The following is a 22,960-nucleotide window of genomic DNA, read 5'->3' as shown; positions in this document are numbered from 1 at the left end:
CACGCCTGTAGTCCCAGATACTTGGGAGGCTGAGGCAGGAGAATTGCTTGAACCCAGGAGGCGGAGGTTGCAGTGAGGCGAGATGGCACCATTGCACTCCAGCCTGGGCAACAGAGGGAGACTCTGTCTCAAAAAAAAAAAAAAAAAAAAGAAGTTGTACAAGTCCTCGAAAGGACAGAGGTCATCTTATCACCCAGGGGGTGTTGTCATCAAGATGAACAGGAATTTGTGGTAAAAGAACCCCTAGCTCAGTGGGTGTGCTTAGCGGGTATAGGGGAGAGTGGGGGCTCAGCCCTGAGCAGGAAATGTATTTTTCCATGAACTAAGGAGTCTGAGATACTGAGATTTGGAAGACGGATCCCTTAACCCCTCGTCCCTGGCCAAATCAAGTCCTCTCTCTGAGTCTCAGTTTACACTGAGTCTAGCTCTCATGTTTTGAATAGTGTTCTAGGCACTTCATATCATTATCTCATAGAATTCTCAGAACTCTGAGTCAATCTTCAATATTCCCATGTTCCCGAGTAAGAAACTGAGGTTCGGAGAGGTAAAGCATGACCAGAATCAGTTAGACTCCAAAGCCTTTCTAGGAACCTCAGCTATCTTCCTCTCTCATCTGTAAGATGGGCATAATAAATTGGCCAGGTGCAGTGGCTCATGCCTGTAATTCCAGCACCTTGGGAAGCTGACTGGGGAGGATTGCTTGAGCCCAGGAGTTTGAGACCAACCTGGGCAATATAGTGAGACCCCCATCTCTACAAAAAATAAAAAAGCCAGGTGCGGTGGCACGCACCTGTAGTCCCGTCTACATGGGAGGCTGAGGTAGGAGGATGACTTGAGCCCAGGAGTTTGAGGCTGCAGTGGGCCGTGATCATGCCATTGCACTCCAGCCTGGGTGACAGAGCAAGACCCTGTCTTAAAAAAAAAAAGAAAAAGAAAAAGAAAAAAAGAAGAAGAGAAAGAAAGAAAAAAAGAAAGAAAGAGAAAAAGGAGATGAGTTGGGCATAAGCACTGTTCTCTCCCCATCACCAGCTGGAACATGCAAGAATTCAGGAGTAGGGAGTGGCACTTGGAGGCCCTTGGAGGTGGAGTGGGGTCCCAAGCAACGTGCCTCCTCCGGCTGCCCCCAGTTCAGCCCCATCCCCAATTCCTGCGAGTTGCTCCCCCCGTCCCCTCTTTCCACTCGGCACCAAATTTCTTCCCAAGGAAGGTCTTGAGCAAACCGACCTTTGGCCTCTTGCCTGCCGTCCTAGTTGCAGGCTCTCTCCCCTAACCTGGACCCCAGCCATCAAACTCTGGAGCCCCGCCAGTCACGTGACACCTCGGTCCTTTTTGGCCTATTTCCTTCAGGATCCCGATTTAACTTCCTCCTCCCCAATTCCCTCTGCCCCCATTACCTCTAGGCACCACCACCCGCTCTGAGGAGCAAGTGTCTGGGGCTGAAGCCTCAGCTCCATCTTGCAGAGGAACCGGGGCCTCAGTCTTCCCACCTGTCAAGTGGCGCCCACACCCTGCGACCACCTCCACTCTCTTCATTGCCTAGTCTTGCCCGGTCCTTCCCCACTCCCTCACTCCCCCATCCCCCACCAGACTCCCGTGCAGTTCCAGGGCCTGTTTCCCTTCAGGGCACGGAGAAGGGAGACGGAGCCCTAAGGGAGGTCGCAGAACTGGTCTGAAAGAAAATCCACCAGGCCACAGGGTGAGTTTGGCCGGCCTCTAGCTTCAGACAGACGGGGTTCGAATCCTGCTTTGCTTCCGACCACCCGCTGATTTGAAAATCATCTCTCCGGGCCTCAGTTGTCCCCTCTGTGAAATGGAGCCCCGCTTAAGACCAAGGGCGGGAAACGTCTAGCAGGAGATCTCTGACCAGAAGCAGGGAGATGGCCTCCACCCGTGCCCCTTCCCCAGCCTTGGAGCGGCGCCTCGCCTCCCAATCCCGGGTCCCTCCGCCGCAGGCTCCACCTCCACTGACATCAGAGCCGCAGGCGGGCGGAGAGAGCCGCCGAGCCGAGCCGAGCCGAGCCCCAGCCCCAGCGAGAGCGCGCGCGGGTGGCCCAGGCACCCAGCGGTGAGGACCGCGGCCACAGCTCGGCGCCAACCACCGCGGGCCTCCCAGCCAGCCCCGCGGCGGGGCAGCCGCAGGTACAGCCGGGCCCCCCATCCTTGCACCCCTGGGCGCTGCGTGGGGGCGGTGGGAGCCCCTAGCCTCTGGGTATCCTTTCCCAAGGAGTGGCCACTGGGCACTCTCCCGGGCGGGCTGGACCCTGAGGGGCAGGGCTGGGCCTTTCTCCACCTCTGTCCCAGGCCCAGCAGGTGCCAGGCGGGCCTATGGGACACTGAGTGGGTAATAGAGAAAGGGGCCTGTGTGAGCGCCTTCAGCTGGGCCTGACTGGAAGGGCGTGGGCATTTGGAGGTATCCATGGGGTGGGGGGGCTTGCGGAGTGTACTGTCTTAGGACAGGCGTGTGGGTCAGACATGGGTGGAGGATCTGGGAATCTGTGTGTTTTTTGTTCCAGAGGGGTGTCCACGTGTTTTGTGTGCTGGTATTTGGCTCTCAGGGTCTTAAGTCAGAGTTAGGAGGGGGTGTACAATTGTGTACTGAGGATGTTTGGAGTTAGGTGTGTGAGGACTTGGGGTTTGGTTTGGAATATAGGAGCTTCCAGGGGATGGGGTAGAGGAGCTGGAGGGTGCAGGGTATGTCTGGTATATGAGGGTGTGTGTGTGTGTGTCTGGGTGTCATCTTGTGTGGGTGCGGGTGGATGTGTGTTTTGGGGTGTAAGAGGGAGCTGGGTGAGGGATGTTTGGATGGACAGGCAGGTGTTCGGGTGCAGGGCTGTCTGGGGCACTGTGTGGTGTGGACATGTGTGCTGATGTCTGGGAGTACATGTATGATCAGGTGTCACGGGATGTGGATACAAGGCATACTGGATCTGGGAGGCAGGTGTTTGAGTTCAGGGCTGTGGAGGGGGCTTGGTGTGGCGTGTCTGCTACAGGGATGTGTGTGGATCTGTGAGGGTTGTATTTGGTAGGCCTCCATGTGGGTTTCAGACTCTGCCTCTAGAGCTTACACTCGAGTCTCCTTTCCTAGAAGATTCTGCCCCTGGATGGGTGGGCTGGGTCCCCTGGGAAAAAGGTCTTGTTCCAGCAGTGGAATCTCACACCAGAGGCCCTAGTCAGGGCACCTTCTCCTCATTCTCCCTTAGAGAAAAAGAGAGAAGGAAAGTGCTCTCCCTGAGGTCACAAAGCATGCTGGGCTCTGTTTTGGCCTCATCTGTGGATGGGTTGGGAGGCTATGTTCTCTGAATGGGGCCCATTCTGGCTTCATATTGGAAGTACCAGCCAAGGCCATTCGATGGCCTTTGCCCTCAGCAAGCTTAGCTGGGGGCCCCAGGCCAGGTGTCATTTGGGCCTCTGGAGCCAGCCTCTACCTAACTCCAACCTCAGTCTCCCCATTCTTCATCTGATAAATGGGAGAGAACTCCCGCCCTCTCCTGCCGGAAGAGACAGACCTCAGCAGAGGAAGGGCCAGGCTGGATAGGGTTAGATGGGGCCAGGAAGGGACAGAGTGAGCAGGACCATTTCTCATGCTCCCGGGACCCAGATGGGGAGTCAGGAGGGAGAGGTCTGGGGAGCTCCAGCTGTGGCTGTTGCTGTGGTAACAGTGCAGAAAGAGCTATTTAAAAACGTGGCTGAGATGTTGCTGGAAGCCCAGGCTGCTGGAAACCTGATTTCGGAGAGGCCGGGGAGTCGGGGGAAGGAGGAGGGAAAGGAGACACCCCAGCAATCCCCAGGGTGGGGCGGGGACATCACTGGTTCTGGGGACAGGGGGATCCTCCAGGCTTCTACCAGCTGCTCTGGGGGTTTATCTGTTGTACTGCCAGAAGTCAGGGTTTCCCTAGGTGCTTGGATTTGGATAGGGGCAAAACTGGGAAGAGAACTAGAATAAATGAATGAATAAATGCATGACTTTGTTAAATAAAGAATTTTGCTGCCACTGTGAAAGGTTTTTCTCTAGGCATGAGAATTTGCCGAATGTTGAATAAACAAATGAATGTTTGTTGAATGATTTTGTCAAATGGATGAATCAAGGATGAATAAATGCAGGCTGAATGACTGAATGGCACCTGCAGTAAATTCCCAGAGGGCTGGGCTCTGCTGAGTCTCCTCCTTCCATTCTCCTTACAGGAGCCCTGGCTGTGGTCGGGGGGCAGTGGGCCATGCCGGGGGCAGTGGAAGGCCCCAGGTGGAAGCAGGCGGAGGACATTAGGGACATTTACGACTTCCGAGATGTTCTGGGCACGTGAGTCCAGGGCAGGATTGGGTGCTGGATGGCTGAGGGAGGCTGAGTCCAGGGTGGTGCTTCCTCTGGTCAATTAATGCTTCCTGTTTCCCACAGCCCAGGCCCTGTGGCAGCACTATCTAGGGCCTAAACTGTCCCCAGCTTTTCACTTCTGGATGACAATGGGTGGGACAGGGGCTGCTCTCCCAATAGCCCTGGGTTCTTGAAGAGAAAGAAGTTGGGAGAATGAAGGTGCCAGTCAGTCCATTTAACTTGCTGCCAAGAGCTAGGTGTTCTGGCCTAGGTTTGGGAACTGAGGCTGGAGATGGCTCTGTTCTTGGTGCTGGGAATGCAGAAATAACTCAAACCTGGTCTCTGCCCTTCAAGTTGATCCCAGACATGTGCAAGAGACAGACCTACAGAAAATGACAACAGGGTGTGTGCTGTGCTCCAATTAAGGTTGGGATTGAGGGCTTTGTGGAGCCCAGAGAGAGCTGTGCCTTCTGCCTAGGGGAACACTTCCTGGAGAATGGGGCATTAGAGCTGGGGACTGAAGGATGGGTAGGTGTGCACTTGTCAGAGAGGAAGAAGGACATTCCAGGCAGAAGGAATAGCATAAACAAAGGCTTAGAGGCATGGTTCTATGTGGAGAGAGGTAGAGTGTGGTGGAGCTTAAAATCACAGGCTGGGGGGAGAGTGGAAAAAGGGGCTGGAGATGAAAGTGGGACAGTTTGTGTAGGATCTTGGAAGCCAGGCCAGGGAGGCTGGATATTGTCCCATAGGCCACCGGGAGACACTTAAGACTTTTTGGCAGGTGTGCAATTCAGGATAGTCACTCTGGCCACACTTGGAGGGTAAATTGGAGAGGGACAGGACTGGAAACCAGTGATGAGGTTACTACAGTAACTAATTATCCCTGAGGACTGAAATTTCACCACGAGAGATGCTTTTCTTTGACTTATGACTTATTCTCCCAGAGAAAGCAAACAGATGTGGGAAGAATACCCTAGCAAATCCTACTTAATCAGTTAACTTTAGTTAAATGAGTTTATTTGTTCCTTTTAAAGAACTTGTTCTAAAGCACTGCTTCTTAAAGTTCAATGAGCATACAAATCACCTGAGGATTTTGTTAAACTGCAGATTCTGATTTAGTAAATCTGGGGCAGGGCCTAAAGTTTTGCATTTCTTTTTTTTTCTTTTTTTTTGACCCAGGATCCAAAGCAGTAGAGGTTTTGCATTTCTAAAAAAGTTCCCAGGTGATGCTGATGGTTCTTTAAGGTTCTAAAGGGTGTTAAATTAGCCATGACTCAAATTAGCAGAAAAAGGGATGAACCAACTGTACACATAATCAAAAAGCCCAGGGGTAGACTTCAGGCATGGCTGGATCCAGAGGGCCACATAATGTTATCAGGAAATATCTTTGGCCATTTCTCAGGTTGGACTTCCTTTGTGTTAATTTCATTCCCAAGCAGGCTCTCCCCAGGTGGTGGCAAAGATGATCGCCATTAGCTCCAGGCTTACATCCTACCAGCTCAACAGGAGACTCATTCTCAAAGTGCTAGTAACCTGGCTTGCATCACATGACCAATTACTGTGGCCAGGGGAGAGACTACTTTGACTGGCCAGGCCTGGGTCATGTGACCACCTCTGGAGCCAGGGGATGGATGAGTGACTAGGGGAGGGTCATTCACGTCCTTGGTCCAGCAGTGGTCACAAAACCCATGGGGAATGGAGAAGAGGCTGGAGGGAAGCTGGGGTTCCAGTTCTTCACCTTGTGAATCCCCTCTCCCGATAGGGGGGCCTTCTCGGAGGTGATCCTGGCAGAAGATAAGAGGACGCAGAAGCTGGTGGCCATCAAATGCATTGCCAAGAAGGCCCTGGAGGGCAAGGAAGGCAGCATGGAGAATGAGATTGCTGTCCTGCACAAGTGCGTGGGCCACAGCCTTTCCCTGCCCCAAGCTGACCCTGCCTTGGCCCTCCCATCCTCCTCCTTTCCTGCTTTGGACAAATCATTTAAACTCTCTAAGCCTTAAATTGCCCCTTTATAAAATGGGGATCACAATTTCCACTTGGCAGGGTTGTGGGGAACATCAGAAGTCCTTTATTTCAAGTGCCTGGCACAACAGCTAACATGACAGATGTGATGGAGATGCCAGTGCTTAGTAACAGGGGTTTAACTGTTCAATCAGGTGTAAAGATCCATCCTGAACATGGCTTGGACCCACATATCTCAGTTGGTGTTGTCTCTGGACCTACCTCAAGTTCCCCTCACATATTAAAACTACTCAGCAAGTTTAAAAATGACTGTCTGCTGACCCCCAGACTAAATCCACAACCAACTGGTCTATGAATTGCTCATGCTGATATGAAACCTCCTGTCCTCACTGGAAAACTTACAGAGAATCACTTCCAATCTCTCCCCTGAGCTTCCAACCACCCTGGGCAGATAATTTTTTTTTGAGATGGAGTCTCACTCTGTTGCCCCGGCTGGAGCGCAGTGACGCAATCTTGGCTCACTGCAACCTCTGCCTCTTGGGTTCAAGCAATTCTCTTGCCTCAGCCTCCCTAGTAGCTGGGATTACAGGCACCTGCCACCACGCCCGGCTAATTTTTGTATTTTTAGTAGAGATGGGGTTTCGCCATGTTGGCCAGGCTGGTCTCGAACTCCTGACCTCAGGTGATCCACCCGCCTCGGCCTCCCAAAGTGCTAGGCATGAGCCACCACACCCAACTCCTGGCAGAGCATTTCTAATAAGACCCAGAGAGGACAGGGATTTGTATACAGTCACATGGCAAGTTTGTGGCAGAGCTGAGCCTTCCTCATCAAGATCAATTATCACCTGACCAACATGGAGAAACCCTGTCTCTACTAAAAATACAAAATTAGCCAGGTGTGGTGGCACATGCCTGTAATCCCAGCTACTTGGGAGGCTGAGGCAGGAGAATTGCTTAAACCCGAGAGGTGGAAGTTGTGGTGAGCCAAGATCACACCGTGCATTACACTCCAGCCTGGGCAACAAGAGCAAAACTCCATCTCAAAAAAAAAAAAACAAAAAAAAAAAACCAAAAAAAACGCCAGGCGCAGTGGGTCACGCCTGTAATCCCAGCACTTTGGGAGGCTGAAGCGGGCGGATCACCTGAGGTAGCGAGTTCCAAACCAGCCTGACCAACATGGAGAAACTCCATCTCTACTAAAAATACAAAATTAGCTGGACATGGTGGCGCATGCCTGTAATCCCAGCTACTTGAGAGGCTGAGAAAGAAGAATCACTTGAACCCAGGAGGCAGAAGTTGTGATGAGCCAAGATCATGCCATTGCACTCCAGCCTGGGCAACACTCCAGCCTGGGCAACAAGAGTAAAACTCCGTCTCAAAAAAAGAAAAAAAAATCAATTACCATTATTGTTTCACTTATGAGTATTTACTGTGTGCCAGGCACTGTGCCAAGCACCTTACCTGCATTATCTCACATGATCCTCACTCCAACTCTTTGAGGGAAGTACTACCATTGGCTTCATTTTATAGATGAAGAAACTGAGGTTCAGAGAGGTTACATTAAATCTAGCACCTACCCTGTACCAGGTGCTGGAGGAACAGTGGCAAGCAAGACAAAGCCTCTGGATTCGGGGAGCTTATGTCTGGTGGAGGAGGCTGACAAACATGTAAACACAGAAAACTATATATATATATATTTTTTGAGATGGAGTTTTGCTCTTGTTGCCCAGGCTGGAGTGTAATGGCATGATCTCGACTCACTGCAAACTCCGTTTCCCAGGTTTAAGCAATTCTCCTGTCTCAGCCTCACAAATAGCTGGGATTACAGGCATGTGCCACCATGCCTGGCTAATTTTTGTATTTTTAGTAGAGATGGGTTTTCACCATGTTGGCCAAGCTGGTCTCGAACTCCTGACCTCAAGTGATCCGCCTGCCTTGGCCTCCCAAAGTGCTGGGATTACAGGCGTTGAGTCTCTGTGCCTAGCCAGAAAACTCTTAAGAGGTATGTATCAGGCTGGGTGCAGTGGCTCACTGGTGAAAAGATCTGCACCCAAATAGCATGTGACAGGGGCAGGATTTGGACCCAGGTCTGTGTATGCCAGAGCCCAGTGTTTATCCCTCTGCTCTCTCACCTTCCAAGAAATGGTAATAAACCATGGTAAGCTAGCTTTTCCCTTTGGGGACGAGATCCTTGGTTTGTCCTACCCAGGTTTGTAGGCAGTGGTCGGGGGTCGGGGGTGGCTGAGCTGTCCTGAGCTCTAAACCGCTGTTTTGTTTTGTTTTGTTTTTGTTTTTGTTTTTGTTTTGAGACAGGGTCTTACTCTGTTGCCCAGGCTGGAGTGCAGTGGCTAGTCACAGGTGCAATCATAACAGACTGCAGCTTTGAACTGCTGGGGCCAAGTGATCCTCCTGCCTCAGCCTCCCAAGTTCCCAAGTAGCTTGGACTACAGGTGCACACCGCCATGCCTGGCTAAACCACCTCATTTCTCCTTTCAGGATCAAGCACCCCAACATTGTAGCCCTGGATGACATCTATGAGAGTGGGGGCCACCTCTACCTCATCATGCAGCTGTGAGTGGCCCCACCTCTGCCCTGCCCCCACACCTCTCCCAGCTGTCCCAACCCTCTTTGCCAGACTGCCCTATCCCCTGCTGCAGGGTGTCGGGTGGGGAGCTCTTTGACCGTATTGTGGAAAAAGGCTTCTACACGGAGCGGGACGCCAGCCGCCTCATCTTCCAGGTGCTGGATGCTGTGAAATACCTGCATGACCTGGGCATTGTACACCGGGATCTCAAGGTGGGGCTCAAGGGGGTGTGGTGAGCTAGGGTATCCAGGGGTGGGGCCTTTGCAAACCCCAAACTGTCTGACCTTGGGCAACTTTCACCCCCTCACTGACCCTTGGATTTCCATCTTCAAAGTGGATCTTGTAACCCTTAAACTGCCTCCTCCCATTCTAGTCCAGATACACAAAGGAACACGAGTGAATTGTGTGGCATTTTATCCAAACAACATTTTGTCTTTTTCTGATTAAAAAAAAAAAAAAATCTGGCCAGACAGGATGGCTCACGCCTGTAATCCCAGCACTTTAGGAGGCAGAGACGGGTGGATCACCTGAGGTCAGGAGTTCGAGACCAGCTTGGCAAAACCCTGTCTCTACCAAAAATACAAAAATTAGCCCGGCGTGGTGGCAGATGCCTGTAATCTCAGCTACTAGGGAGGCTGAGGCAGGAGAATCACTTGGACCCGGGAGGCAGAGGTTGCAGCAAGCTGAGATTGTGCCATTGCACGCCAGCCTGGGCGACAGAGCGAGCCTGGGTGACAGAGCGAGACTCCATGTCAAAAAAAATAAAATAAAAACAAAAAATCCTATTCCCCTTTTGTAGAAAACTTGGATGGGACAGCAAAACATAAAGAAAAAAGCCAGAAATCCCCGAAATCCTACTCCTCGGAAATAGCGACGGGGCTCACATTTAGCAGTACATCTCAATCCATTCTAGGAGAAGGGCACTTGGGGTGTGACATGCCTGGTTTTGAATTCTGGCTCTGCTACTCCCTAACTGTGGGTTCTTGGGTGAGTCACTTTGCCTCCAAAGGCATCAGTTTCCTCATCTGTTAGGTGAGATTATACAGACTGGCCTAGCAGGGATGCAGTGAGGATGACATTAAATCAAGCACTAATCCAGGGTCTGGCATAAAATAGGCATTCAAACATTTCTTTAGGGCTTTACAGTGCACACCTGAGGTTTATAGAAAGTTCCCTCCTACACCCTCTTGAGCCTTGTCCTTCCTGGAATTTTTGGCCTTCTTGAGAACTTCCTTGATTTTCTTATGACAGCCATGAAGCCACAGTGGCTTTTGGGGATCCATTATTTCTCAGAAGGTGCTTGGAGCGGCAGAAGGTTCTACTAGCCTCTCACCATCTCTGATTGCCCCTTCTCTTCCCTCCTGCCCTTCAAGCCAGAGAATCTGCTGTACTACAGCCTGGATGAAGACTCCAAAATCATGATCTCCGACTTTGGCCTCTCCAAGATGGAGGACCCGGGCAGTGTGCTCTCCACCGCCTGTGGAACTCCGGGATACGTGGGTGCGGAGGGCCCTGGGCTGGGGCTGGGGCTGCGATGGTGGGGGGAACCAGGAGTTGAAGGGCAGAGATTTGTCACCACCACGTCCTCTTCCCTCCACAGCCCCTGAAGTCCTGGCCCAGAAGCCCTACAGCAAGGCTGTGGATTGCTGGTCCATAGGTGTTATCGCCTACATCTTGTAAGTGGGGCTTGGCCATGGTAGGCTGTGGCTCCAGAGTTGTCCTCTCGACTACTTTCCTCTCTTCCTTCCTCTGCTCTCCCTCTGCCCTCCCTCCCTCTGCTCTCCCTTCCTTCCCTCCCTCCCTTCCTTCCACCAATCAATTACCAGTATTACTTCATTCAATAGATACTATGTTTCAAGCACTGTGCCAAGCAAGCACTGGGGTAAATTTAGCACAGCACAAACCAGACAAAGTGCCTGCCCTCAGGGAGCTGACTTGCTTTCTAGTAGGGAAGACAGACAATCAACAAGTAAATAAATCTACAAACTGACATCAGGTGATAAAAATACTGTGGAGAAAAACCAAGCAGGGATAGGGAGACGGGGTGATGCCATTTCAGTAGGGAGGTCAGGGAAGGGCTAGCTGTGGAGGTGATGTCCGAGTGGTGAGGGAGCCAGACATTGGAGGTGTGGGGAAACAGTGGCATAGGCAGAGGCAATGGCAAGTGCAAAGGCCCTGAGGAGGGCAAGATGGCGGCACATTCAAGGAACAGAAAGGATAATGTAGCTAGAACAGGAGTGAGCAGGCAGGGCTGGTAGAGTTTATAAAGGGGGAACTCCTTCCATGGCTCCTGCCTGACCCCTGAGACTGCCCCAGTGCTCCACCCCGGAGCCAATGGCACCCGAAAGTGGAAATGAGGATGAGTTTCTCCCTGCCCAGGCTCTGCGGTTACCCTCCCTTCTATGACGAGAATGATGCCAAACTCTTTGAACAGATTTTGAAGGCCGAGTACGAGTTTGACTCTCCTTACTGGGACGACATCTCTGACTCTGGTATTTGGGGCTTTGCCTTTTTCCCCTGGGCCCTGCCTCTGGTTCCTCCCTCACCTGCTTTGGGGGCGGTCTCCCTCCTGCCTTCCTTCTGTTGGATTTTCCAGCACCACACAAAGAGCTGTCTTCGAGACCAGACACCCTACCCCTTCTTCCTTCTGCTTGGGTACTTCTTTCTGCTTGGCTCCCAGAGTGAGAAACTAGGCATTCATTTGTTCAATCTTCAAACATAGTCTATTTGAAAATACCTCTCCCCTATTGACATCCTAATGTCTAAAACACCACCATAAACATTTTCATCCTCCTTTTGTGCCCCCTATTAAGAAGCAAACCTGGGGCCGGGCGCGGTGGCTCACGCCTGTAATCCCAGCACTTTGGGAGGCCGAGGCGGGCGGATCACAAGGTCAGGAGATCGAGACCATCCTGGCTAACACGGTGAAACCCCGTCTCTACTAAAACTACAAAAAATTAGCCGGGCATGGTGGCGGGTGCCTGTGGTCCCAGCTACTTGGGAGGCTGAGGCAGGAGAATGGCGTGAACCCGGGAGGCAGAGCTTGCAGTGAGCCAAGATCGTGCCACTGCACTCCAGCCTGGGTGACAGAGCAAGACTCTGTCTCAAAAAAAAAAAAAAAAAAAAAAAGAAGCAAACCTGTGAAGCTACTATCGTTTATCATTAGTGTGAATGCACTGAGATTAGTCAAGAACAACTTTTTTTTTTTCTTTCTTTTTTGAGACGCAGTCTCGCTCTGTTGCCCAGGCTGGAGTGCAGTGGCATAATCTCAGCTCACTGCAACCTCTGTCTCCTGGGTTCGAGCAATTCTCTGCCTCAGCCTCCCAAGTAGCTGGGATTACAGGCGCCCACCACCATGCCTGGCTAATTTTTTTGTATTTTTAGTAGAAACAAGGTTTTACCATCTTGGCCAGGCTGGTCTTGAACTCCTGACCTCGTGATCCACCTGCACTGGCCTCCCAAAGTGCTGGGATTACAGACATGAGCCACTGTGCCCGGCCATATGTTTTTCTTAAGAGAGAAAGGAAAGAGCTGGAAGGCACGGGGTGGGAAGGCCTGAAGAGCATAGGTCAGGTGGGGTGGGGCATGGACTGATTTGGCCTCTTTGTCTTGTTTTGATGCCAGGCCAGACCTGAGGGAGTGGGTATGCTCTTGGGGAGTACACAGGCAGTACCATGCTGTCATTATCTTTGCTTTTGTCTTGGGGGTTTAGCCAAAGATTTCATCCGGCACTTGATGGAGAAGGACCCAGAGAAAAGATTCACCTGTGAGCAGGCCTTGCAGCACCCATGGTGAGAATTCACACAACCTGTGAGCTGGGGCAGGATTTGGGGCCCTCAGGTCTGCTTCTGCCCTCATAGGCAACCCACCACATAACCCCATCCTAGGATTGCAGGAGATACAGCTCTAGATAAGAATATCCACCAGTCGGTGAGTGAGCAGATCAAGAAGAACTTTGCCAAGAGCAAGTGGAAGGTGAGTCCATATCCCTAGTTCTGGTCCCAGCCTCCCCAGGACTCCTCCCCATCCCTACCCAGGCTCAGCTTGCACAGCACCTAGCATCACATTGGGCACACAGTAACTGCTTAGGGATCCTTACTGAAGGACTTCATTCATTCACTCTTTCATTCAACAAACACTCCCAACACCGTCTCTGTTCCAGAGAGGGTCCCTCACCTCCAAGTCTAGAGGAAGAAGTCTGTAATTCTTCAGAAGGCATCTGATCCAGCCTATGGGGTCCGGGAAAGGTCATAAAAGTGGTGATGACCTGACAGAGCTGTCAGTTAAGTAGGAATTAGCGAGGCATAGCGGAATAATGTCTATAGCCATTCCGGGAAGTGCAAGTGCTAAGCCTGGCCAGACTGGAGGGGCTGAGGGGACTGAGAGGCAGGAGCCCAATTTAGAGAAGCAGGTAGGGGCCAGGCCTCTTAGGGCCTCATATGCCACAGAGGAGCACCAACTTGATCCAGAGGGCACTGAGGAGCCCCAGAAGAATCTTAGGCAAGTATTTGCTGCATAGAAAGGGCTCTCAGGGCCAGGCATGGTGGCTCACGCCTGTAATCCCAGCACTTTGGGAGGCCGAGGTGGTTGGATCACCTGAGGTCAGGAGTTCAAGACCAGCCTGGCCAACATGGCAAAACCCTGTCTCTACTAAAAATAAAAGAATTAGCCACACATGGTGGTGCGTGCCTGTAATCCCAGGTACTTGGGAAGCTGAGGCAGGAGAATTACTTGAACCTCGGAGATGGGGGTTGCAGTGAGCTGAGATCGCGCCACTGCACTCCAGCCTGGGCAACAAAGTGAGACTCCACCTCAAAAAAAAGAAAGAGCTCTCAGGATGCAGAGAATGGCATGGAGTAAAGACTGGGTGACGCATTAGGAGGCTGTGGCAGAGATACAGGCAGGAGATGGTAAGGGTTTGGAACCACAGTAGCAGCAACAGGGGGTAGAGAACAGTGGTTGATCCAGGAGTCATTTAGGAGGTGAAACTGACAAGACATGACGATGCAATGGATGTTGGGGGAAAGAGATGTCAAGGGCTGGCCCAAGACTGTGGCTGGGAACAGAATGGATGGTGGTGGTACCATGACTGAGATGGTTATCACAGGGACAGAAACATGTTTTGCGGGGATGGTTTTAGTTTTAGACATGGTGAATTTGAGGGGTGTGTGGGACACCTAGGTGGAGATATTGAATAGAGACACATCTGAGCAAGTTACTTCAGCTTTCTGTGCCTCAGTTTCCTCCTTTGAAAATGATAATAGTACCTACCTCAAAGACTTTCATGAAGATTAAATGAATTACTACGTAAAGTGCTTAGAACAGTGCCTGACATACAGTGCTATAGTGTTTGCTATTACATATTCATATGAATTATAGAGTTATGTTTCTATTTATATATATAGATACACATACATCTAACATACGTGCGTGTGTGTGTGTAAATATATAATAAAGCCTTGTAGAGGTTTTTGGGGGGCTTTAGGGGAATCAATAAAATAACTCCTGAATGAAAATAACAGAACAATTGCAAGAATCCCACTGCGCCCCTGCCCCATGACTTGGCTCTCTCAAAAGTCCTTTCTCCCCTCTCCCTACACAGCAAGCCTTCAATGCCACGGCTGTGGTGCGGCACATGAGGAAACTGCAGCTGGGCACCAGCCAGGAGGGGCAGGGGCAGACGGCGAGCCATGGGGAGCTGCTGACACCAGTGGCTGGGGGTGAGGAGTGGGCTCTGCAGAAGGGCATGGGTGGTCCACAAAGGTGCACCCGGGCTGGAGTGGGGGGCCTGCCCCTGCGGCCACCTCTGTTCTGTCTTCCCATGCAGGGCTGGCAGCTGGCTGTTGCTGTCGAGACTGCTGCGTGGAGCCGGGCACAGAACTGTCCCCCACACTGCCCCACCAGCTCTAGGGCCCTGGACCTCGGGTCATGATCCTCTGCGTGGGAGGGCTTGGGGGCAGCCTGCTCCCCTTCCCTCCCTGAACCGGGAGTTTCTCTGCCCTGTCCCCTCCTCACCTGCTTCCCTACCACTCCTCACTGCATTTTCCATACAAATGTTTCTATTTTATTGTTCCTTCTTGTAATAAAGGGAAGATAAAACCATCCTTAGCGCTGTCTCCCCCAATATCCCCCACCCCATCTTGTTGTGCAAACCGACTGCTTGATTTGGGGGTGCCTGGCCTTTGAGGTAGTCACAGGGAGGCCCCTCCCCAACATGAGACTGGGTGGGGATGGGGAGAGAGAAGTGGGGAATGGAGGGGAAGGTGCTTGGGGAATTTCTTTGTCCAGGGTGCCCCATCTAGCCTTCCGGCCCTTTGGAACCCTTTCTGCGCTTTGCTGGTGGCTCCTGAGCACGGCGGGATTGGTGCAGGTCGGCACTGAACAGCACCTGTAGGAGGGTGGAGTCTGTGTGGGGAGGAGGGTACACTAGGGTCAGGGCTGGTGGGACTAGTGACAGTGTTGGGAGGTGGAAGAGTCCTTGGGGAACAGGGCCGAAGGCAATGAGAATCCACTGGGGTTGGGACAGGGGTGGCTGGAGAGTCCTTTAGGGCCCCCTGGGGCGGTGGTGGAAGAGTCCACTGGGTCTGGGCTGGAGGAGAGGAAACCTAGGTACACTCACCGCTTGGGCCCAGCCAGCATAAGGTCCCCACAGGCTCCGGAAAAAGTTTCCTAAATCAGAAGTGATGAGACTAAGTTATCTGACCCCTTCTGTGACCCATCAACAGAGGTAGGGTCTGAGGGAGAGGTGACTAAGAGAGAGAGAGGTTTCTACCATCCCAGCCCACTGCCAGCCCCTGCAGCCCACTTTCCTCACCCAGTTCCTTGTTGGTCTGGGGGCTCGGTCCCTTCGCCTGGGACGTGGTAGGGTGCCAGCTGTAGTCACGTTGGGCAATGTGCCACATATGGACATCCACGGGCACAGCCTGGGGCTTGTCTAGGGCCATCAGGCAGATGCAGTCAGCCACCTTTGACAGACACAGAATGAGCCCTTGTGGAAGAAGGGCAGCATGTGGCCAGCATCTTGCTTATAGCCCCAAAGCCGGCTGCTTTCTCCTTCACTCTGGGGTTACTGTTGTTCTATATTCTCAATCAACAGATACTATCTATGAATACACTTTTTTTTTTTTTTTTTGAGATGGAGTCTTGCTCTGTTGCCCAGGCTGGAGTGCACTGGTGCAATCTTGGCTCTCCCAGGTTCAAGCAATTCTCCTACCTCAGCCTCCCAAGTAGCTGGGATTACAGGCATGCGCCACCACGTGTGGCTAATTTTTGTGTTTTTAGTAGAGATGGGGTTTCACCATGTTGGCCAGCCTGGTCTCGAACTCCTGACCTCAAGTGATCTGTCCACCTTGGCCTCCCAAAGTGCTGGGATTACAGGCGTGAGCCACCATGCGCGGCCTATGAATACACTGAAATTGCTGTAATAAGAGGTGCTACTAGCTGAACACCTATGTGGGCCACGTTCTTATCATAACCTGGGAAGAAGGTATTACCACACCCATTTTACAGACAAGAAAACTGAGGCTTTGAAAGGTGAAGTGACCTGGCCAAAGTCACATGGCTGGGAATAGGCAGAACCAAGATTTAATGTTAGGCTGTAGTCCAAAGCCCATCAAAAAAAAAAATCTTTAAGCAAAAATTCATTTTTTAAACTACAGAGAAGTATAAAGGAAAAAAAAGGCTGGGTGCAGTGGCTCACGCCTGTAATCCCAGCACTTTGGGAGGCTGAGGCAGGTGGATCACGAGGTCAGATTGAGACCATTCTGGCCCAACATGGTGAAACCCCATCTCTACTAAAAATACAAAAATTAGCTGGGTGTGGTGGCGCATGCCTGTAATCCCAGCTAATCTGGAGGCTGAGGCAGGAGAATAGCTTGAAGCGGGGAGGCGGAGGTTGCAGTGAGCCGAGATTGCACCACTGCACTCCAGCCTGGCAACAAAGCAAGACTCCATCTCAAAAAAAAAAAAAAAAAAGACAAATGCCTAATTTCCAGTCATCTTATTGCCAGTTAACCCTATTGACATCAAGCAAAAAGTTTTGTCAGTACATGTCATTTTACGAAAGGAACAAAATGTGGCCGGGAGCAGTGGCTCATCCCTGTAATTCCGGCACTTTGGGAGGGCAAAGCGGGAACACTGCTTGAGGGCAAGAGTTTAAGACCAGCCTAGGCAACATTGTTAAGAGCCTATTTCTACCAAAACAAACAAACAAACAAAAAACCGAAAAGGAGAAATATCTTCCCATTTGTCTCCCCCAAGGAAACTATTATTTAGTTTCCTGCAATTTCCTTCTGGAAATTGCTGCATATATATAGCAGCATATATGTGTTGCATCTGAACAAATGGTCTTTCTAGAAATTCATTCAAAGGGCTATATCCTTTCCACTCTTTCTGCACTCTGCTTTTTTCTCTCATAAAACATCTACTTATATCCTTTCTCCTTCCTGCTCTGCCTCCAGAAACCAAGCCTCCACCCAGCTCCCAGGCTTGGCTCATTTCCTGCTCTCCTCTTAGTGTCAGTAGAGAGGGCAGCTCCTACCCCCTGGGGCCTCACCTTGGTGCCCACTCCAGGCAGGATGCAGAGGGCCTTGTGGGCCTCCTCATATGAGGACTCTCGTAGCTGCTGCAGCCAGGCTAGCCCGCCCTGTTCTTCCAGGATAGCTCGGGCACTGGCACTCACGTAACGGGCACGATAGCCCAGGCCCAGCTTCCTGAGATGAGCCTCCACCTCTGGCCCTGCGGGGAGTGAGGAGGAGGGCAAGCATCAGGCATCTTCAAGTTCTTCCTGTCCTTAGGCTAGTAAGTGAGCTCTCTACCTCACAAGAGTGCTTTTCCTAAGTACCCCTCCTACCTCCCCACCCTCTATGGGATAGTGGACACTTTTATGTGCAAGGGAAAGGGTTAGGCCTGGGTCCTGTCCCTCTACACATGTTTTCTGAGCACCTGCTATGAATTGGCCCCGGAGCCCAAGTCTAGTCCAGGGACTGAGGACTTGCTTCCCTTGAGGAGCTCTCCAACTGAGTTCCTTAACCTTTCCAAAAGAGTGTTCACACTCATGATCTAAAAAAATAACCACAATATAGCAACAGCTTCTATGATCAAGTGCTAGGCAACATGCTTCAGATATATTATCATGCTTACTTTTCCCAAAAACCCCACTGACAATACTGCTGTTTTCCCATTTTACACGTGGAGAAAATGAGGGCTTAGAAGAGGTTAACTTACTTAAGAAAGGACATGGGGGAGATAAGATCTTGCACCTAGGTCTGGGACACCAAGACCTGTGCTTTTTCTTTTTTTGACACAGGGTCTTGCTCTGTCACCCAAGCTGGAATGCAGTGGCACAATCTCAGTTCACTACAGCCTTGACCTCCTAAGGCTCAAGCGATCCTCCCACCTCAGCCTCCTGAGTAGCTGAGACTACAGGCTTGTGTCACTATGCCTGGCTAATTTTGTTTATTTTTTGTAGAGATGAGGTCTCACTATGTTGCCCAGGCTGGTCTCAAACTCCTGGGCTCAAGCCATCCTCCCACCTTGGGCTCCCAAAAGTGCTGAAATTACCAGCATGAGCTACCCCACCTGGCTAACGCCGTGCTCTTAACCCATTACACTACACTGCCTCATGAATGCTTTATTCACTCCCAAAGCCCTTCTAGATAGAAACTGTTATTCCCATTCTACAAACAAGCTAAGAGAAGCCGGAAGAGGTGAATGACTTTCTTGAGGTCTTATGACTAACTAAGCCAGGAGCTGAGACTCAAGAACAGGTTTCTTTTTTTTTTGTTGAGACGGAGTCTCACTCTGTCGCCCAGGCTGGAGTGCAGTGGCGCGATCTCGGCTCACTGCAAGCTTCGCCTCCCGGGTTCACGCCATTCTCCTGCCTCAGCCTCCCAAGTAGCTGGGACTACAGGCGCCCACCACCACGCCCGGCTAACTTTTTTTGTATTTTTAGTAGAGACGGGGTTTCACCGTGTTAAGCAGGATGGTCTTGATCTCCTGACCTCGTGATCCACCCGCCTCAGCCTCCCAAAATGCTGGGATTACGGGTGTGAGCCACCACGCCCGGCCAGGTTTTTTTTTTTTTTTTTTGAGACGGAGTCTCGCCCTGTCGCCCAGGCTGGAGTGCAATGGCATGATCTCAGCTCACTGCAACCTCTGCTTCCCAGGTTCAAGTGATTCTCCCGCCTCAACCTCCTGAGTAGCTGGGATTACAGGTACCTGCCACCATGCCCAGCTAATTTTTAGCAGAGAGGGGGTTTCACCAGGTTGGCCAGTCTGGTCTCAAACTCCCGACCTCAGGTGATCTACCTGCCTCAGCCTCCCAAAGTGTTGGGATTACAGGTGTGAGCCACCGTGCCTGGCCCAGGTTTCTTTTTGTTTGTTTGAGATGGAGTCTCGCTCTGTAACCCAGGCTGGAGTGCTGTGGTCTGATCTTGGTTCACTGGAGCTTCCTGCTCCCGGGTTCAAGCAATTCTCCTGCCTCACCCTCCGGAGTAGCTGAGACAGGTGCCTGCCATCACGCCCGACTAATTTTCATATTTTTAGTAGAGATGGGGTGTCACCATGTTGGCCAGGCTGGTCTTGAACTCCTGACCTCAGATGATCTGCCTGCCTCGACCTCCCAAAGTGTTGGGATTACAGGCGTGAGCCACCATGCCCGGCCAGGAATGGGTTTCTAAGCACCAAAAACATTCTCCTGTTTTGAGGCAGTCTGTCTCTTTGCTATGCAGTTCCCAAGCACTTGTCCTAGCTTGGTTCTCACATCTGCCAATTGATACACTTGCCTCTGTAAAACATCTGCCTTACAGGGCTACTGTGAAGAACACACGTGTTCTTAGATACAAAACTATCCCATTCACTACAATGATACCAGCTTGAATTTTTTTTTTTTTTTTTTTTTGAGACAGAGTCTCGCTCTGTTGCCCAGGCTGGAGACGGGGTTTCACTGTGTTAGCCAGGTGTGAGCCACTGCGCCCGGCTGATACCAGCTTGAATTTTACATATACTTCCTGTGTGCCAAACACTGTGCTAGGTGCAGTATGTATATTCCTTTCTTCAACCCTCATGACAACTCCAATAATAGCATAGGTAGGTGCTATTATTATTCTACTTCACAGATGAAGAAACTTTAGTACAGAGATGCTAAATAATGTGCCCAAGTGAGAGTTGGGGTTCAGAACCAGGCATGGGTCTGTCCCCAGAATGCATGCTCTTAACCCCAAACTACTGTACATTGTATACAGATATTTTTCTGATTAGGCATTGAACCCATTGGGCAAAAAGCACAGACCAGTGAGGTGCTGACATTTTAGGGATGCATGGGGAGGATGAGTAACTGGAGTTGATCAGACCAGGCAGGGCGGTTCTGGATAGGGGAAGTGTTTGGGAAGGCAGGAAGCCTTGAGAAGGTAACCAGGGGAGAAATGAACAGATCTTGAAAGCTGATGGAAGGCCTGGGGGCAGGGGACCCACCTACTCACCAGCCAGGGCCTGCAGGCTGGGGAAGCCATGGTAGGTGACATCATCAAGCTGGATGAGCCGAGGTCCAAAAGCCTGGCACAGCCGCTCCACCATGCCAGTGATGCGGGCGATGTTGTTGTTGGAGGAACAGATAAAAGAGAAAAGGCATTCGATGGGGTCTTGTCGCAGCAGTCGCACACCTGGAGACCAGAAATGCAGGCTGTAGGAGAGGTACCTGCTGTTGGGTGTGGCCTCTTCCCACCCACAGGTCAGATCCTAGGTACCAAAACTCCAGGAGGATCCCAGGAGAATGAGAGTCAGCACCGTTAGAGAAAGCAACACCACACCTCTCATTCCTCATAGCATCTTGTGAGGGCTGAGTTACCATCCCATTCCACAGATAAAGAGGCCACAATGTAAGCTCCATGAGGACTGGCATTTGGGTCTGTTTTGTTCACTGGGGTATCCCCAGTCACACAGCAGATGCTTTGTATATATTTACAGAATGAATGAAATCACTTGCCCTAGGTCACACAACCAGGAATGGGCTCAAAATCCTTGTCACTTCACTATGGTGATTAGCAGGATAATGATAATGGTAATAATACTTACTATGTGCCTGGCATTATTCTAAGCACTTTACATGTATTAGTTCCTTAAAGCCTCATAAAAGCCTATGAAGTAGATATAATCCCCATTTTACAGGTGGTAAAACTGAGTCATAGAGAAGTGACTTATGTACAAGAACCCTAACCCCAGCCCAGGTCCTGTACTCACCTTGGAATTTCTGAGCCACCTCTTGGAAGTGGGAGTCCACGGAACCCCAGTGGTCATACAGTTGAGCCAGGGTGACATCTAGCTGGAAATACTTGCGCACAGCCTCCAGCTCGTCTGGTGTGGGCCTGCTAGCCTGGCTCTTGCCTCCTCGGTACACAGTGCAGTGGAGCTGCTCCTCAGTCTGAGTCAGTGTCCATACTTGATCCGCTAGTACACCACTCCAGTGTGAAGGACTTTGCTCCCTCCACCTGAGCCCAAGGCACATGACAACCCTGGCACTCAATTTCCTTTCTTGCACCCTTTGGGGTCCCTCCTATCCTACAATAGCTCCATGTACAAAACTAATACAAGTAACAGTGCTATCTTCCAGTCTGAGCAACATGGCGAAATCTCACCTCTACAAAAAATACAAAAATTTAGCCGGGCATGGCGCACACCTGTAGTCCCAGCTACTCGGGAGGCTGCGCCCGGGGCGTCGAGGCTGGAATGGGCCTCTCTGTATTCCTACCTGGGCAATAGAGCGAGACCCTGTCTCAAAAAAAGAAAAACAAGTGCTATTATCTTCTGCATCGGTTATACCGCTGGATCCTTACAATATCACTGCACAGACATATTAAAGGTAACACGTTGGCTACCCGTGCTTGTTTCCTCTTTTGTACCCCGGGTTTCTTCCATCATCCCCCGAATTCCTTTGTACCCCATGCCAGGCAGTGCTGAGGCGGCAGGAGCCAGTCCCAGGGGACAGGCTTCTCAGGCTCAGTCACTCACCGGAAAGACTGTCCAGAAGGCAGAACCAGGTCCAGGCGCAGCTCAGAGCGAGGGCACGGGATGGAGGCCCACAGGGCAGGAGCGGAGGCTAGAGTACGATGCCCCATGCGCCTGGGCAGAAGCGCGCGGGCCGGCATTTCCACAGCAGGCACCGCCCCGTAGTAGCCCCGCCCACCCAGAACCAGGCCTCTTCGACGCCCAAAGACCCCGCCCAGACAAGGACCACGACCCTTAAGGCCTCGCCCACAGGGTGCTGTTCAACAACCTTCCCTGTTTCACTTAATTCCTCCACCTCCTGCATGCCTCGCCCTTTGCGGGTCATCAAAGCCCCGCTTCGTGCCCCAATTCTCCGGCTTTCCTAAGGTGTAGGTCCCGCCCCCAGAGCCTGTGGGCGCGCACAGCTGTGTTCTTCTGGGTTCTCCAGGGGCAGACCACACCACCACCGGAAGTAGGGCTCAACCACCGCTCATTTCACCTAGAGGTAGCCAATCCAAGGAGGAGGTAGGAGGCGCCAATGAGAAATCAGGGTGGGCGGGCCGTTCTGAGGCGCTCGCGCGGTTGGCCGGCACTGGGCTCTCTGTCCGCTGCTCGCGTTTCCCCCTCCGGGATTGTCTGCACTCGGGGCGCTAACGAGTTCCATCTGGGCGCCCCGCGGTTCCTCAGGGCTGTCCGTCTTCAGAGCCACGTCCTTCCCCAGCCCGTCCTCCGAGAGCCGTTCTCCCCCGAGCCTTTGCAGTCTTAGGCGTTCGCCCTCCTTGGACCGCCTCCCACGAACCCTATCTTCACCAAGAACCGGAGCGAACACAGCTCCGGCCCCAGAGCCCTCGGGAAGTGTCTCCAGAGTATTATTCTCTTCTGCGCCCGCCCGCTAAGCTTGTCCCATTCAAGGCCTTTAGGCGTCCTCTGAGACCTCAGGACATCAGAGGCCTCTCCTCGGATTGTCGTCCCGCCGGCCGCCACAGCTGCTGCCTGCCGTCTTGGGCATTTCTTCCATACTCCATCTGCTCATGCTTTCCTCGGAATGGGACGTTTGCCGGGGGTTTGTCCGGGGCTGGGCCCAGAAGCCCATCAGGCTGAGTCCAAGTCCCAGTGTGTGGCCC

General features: G+C 51.7%; 2 protein-coding genes across 7 annotated transcripts; one reads left to right on the top strand and one right to left on the bottom strand.

Moving 5' to 3' along the window:
* Positions 1-1,959: 1,959 nt before the first annotated feature.
* Positions 1,960-14,957, top strand: CAMK1 (calcium/calmodulin dependent protein kinase I). Of its 2 annotated transcripts, XM_004033565.4 has the most exons (12): positions 1,960-2,139; positions 4,183-4,297; positions 6,072-6,203; positions 8,768-8,842; positions 8,929-9,067; positions 10,229-10,355; positions 10,456-10,531; positions 11,235-11,347; positions 12,568-12,646; positions 12,743-12,830; positions 14,458-14,575; positions 14,683-14,957. In XM_004033565.4, the coding sequence occupies exons 2-12, from the start codon at positions 4,215-4,217 to the stop codon at positions 14,763-14,765; spliced, it is 1,113 nt and encodes a 370-aa protein (XP_004033613.1). In that variant the 5' UTR covers positions 1,960-2,139; positions 4,183-4,214; the 3' UTR covers positions 14,766-14,957. The 2 variants fall into 2 exon arrangements, with proteins under 2 accessions (XP_004033613.1, XP_055238852.1); XM_055382877.2 differs by lacking the exon at positions 6,072-6,203 and having other exon boundaries at positions 1,976-2,139.
* Positions 12,824-22,326, bottom strand: OGG1 (8-oxoguanine DNA glycosylase). 5 transcript variants are annotated; one of them, XM_019023421.3, is made up of 7 exons: positions 21,861-22,326; positions 21,093-21,340; positions 20,336-20,515; positions 17,410-17,591; positions 15,670-15,820; positions 15,475-15,524; positions 12,824-13,131 (listed from the first exon to the last, which is right to left on the bottom strand). In XM_019023421.3, exons 1-7 carry the CDS (start codon positions 21,995-21,997, stop codon positions 12,964-12,966), a joined length of 1,116 nt encoding a protein of 371 aa, XP_018878966.1. In that variant the 5' UTR covers positions 21,998-22,326; the 3' UTR covers positions 12,824-12,963. The 5 variants fall into 5 exon arrangements, with proteins under 5 accessions (XP_018878966.1, XP_004033630.1, XP_063559669.1 ...); XM_004033582.4 differs by lacking the exon at positions 12,824-13,131 and adding an exon at positions 14,897-15,243; XM_063703599.1 differs by lacking the exons at positions 12,824-13,131; positions 15,670-15,820 and adding an exon at positions 14,897-15,243.
* Positions 22,327-22,960: the final 634 nt, after the last annotated feature.

This window comes from Gorilla gorilla, chromosome 2 (genome assembly GCF_029281585.2).
Source record: "Gorilla gorilla gorilla isolate KB3781 chromosome 2, NHGRI_mGorGor1-v2.1_pri, whole genome shotgun sequence".
NCBI classification, from domain to species: domain Eukaryota; kingdom Metazoa; phylum Chordata; class Mammalia; order Primates; family Hominidae; genus Gorilla; species Gorilla gorilla.
The sequence above is the reverse complement of the archived record's forward strand: the minus strand, read 5'-3'. Positions and strand labels throughout refer to the sequence as shown.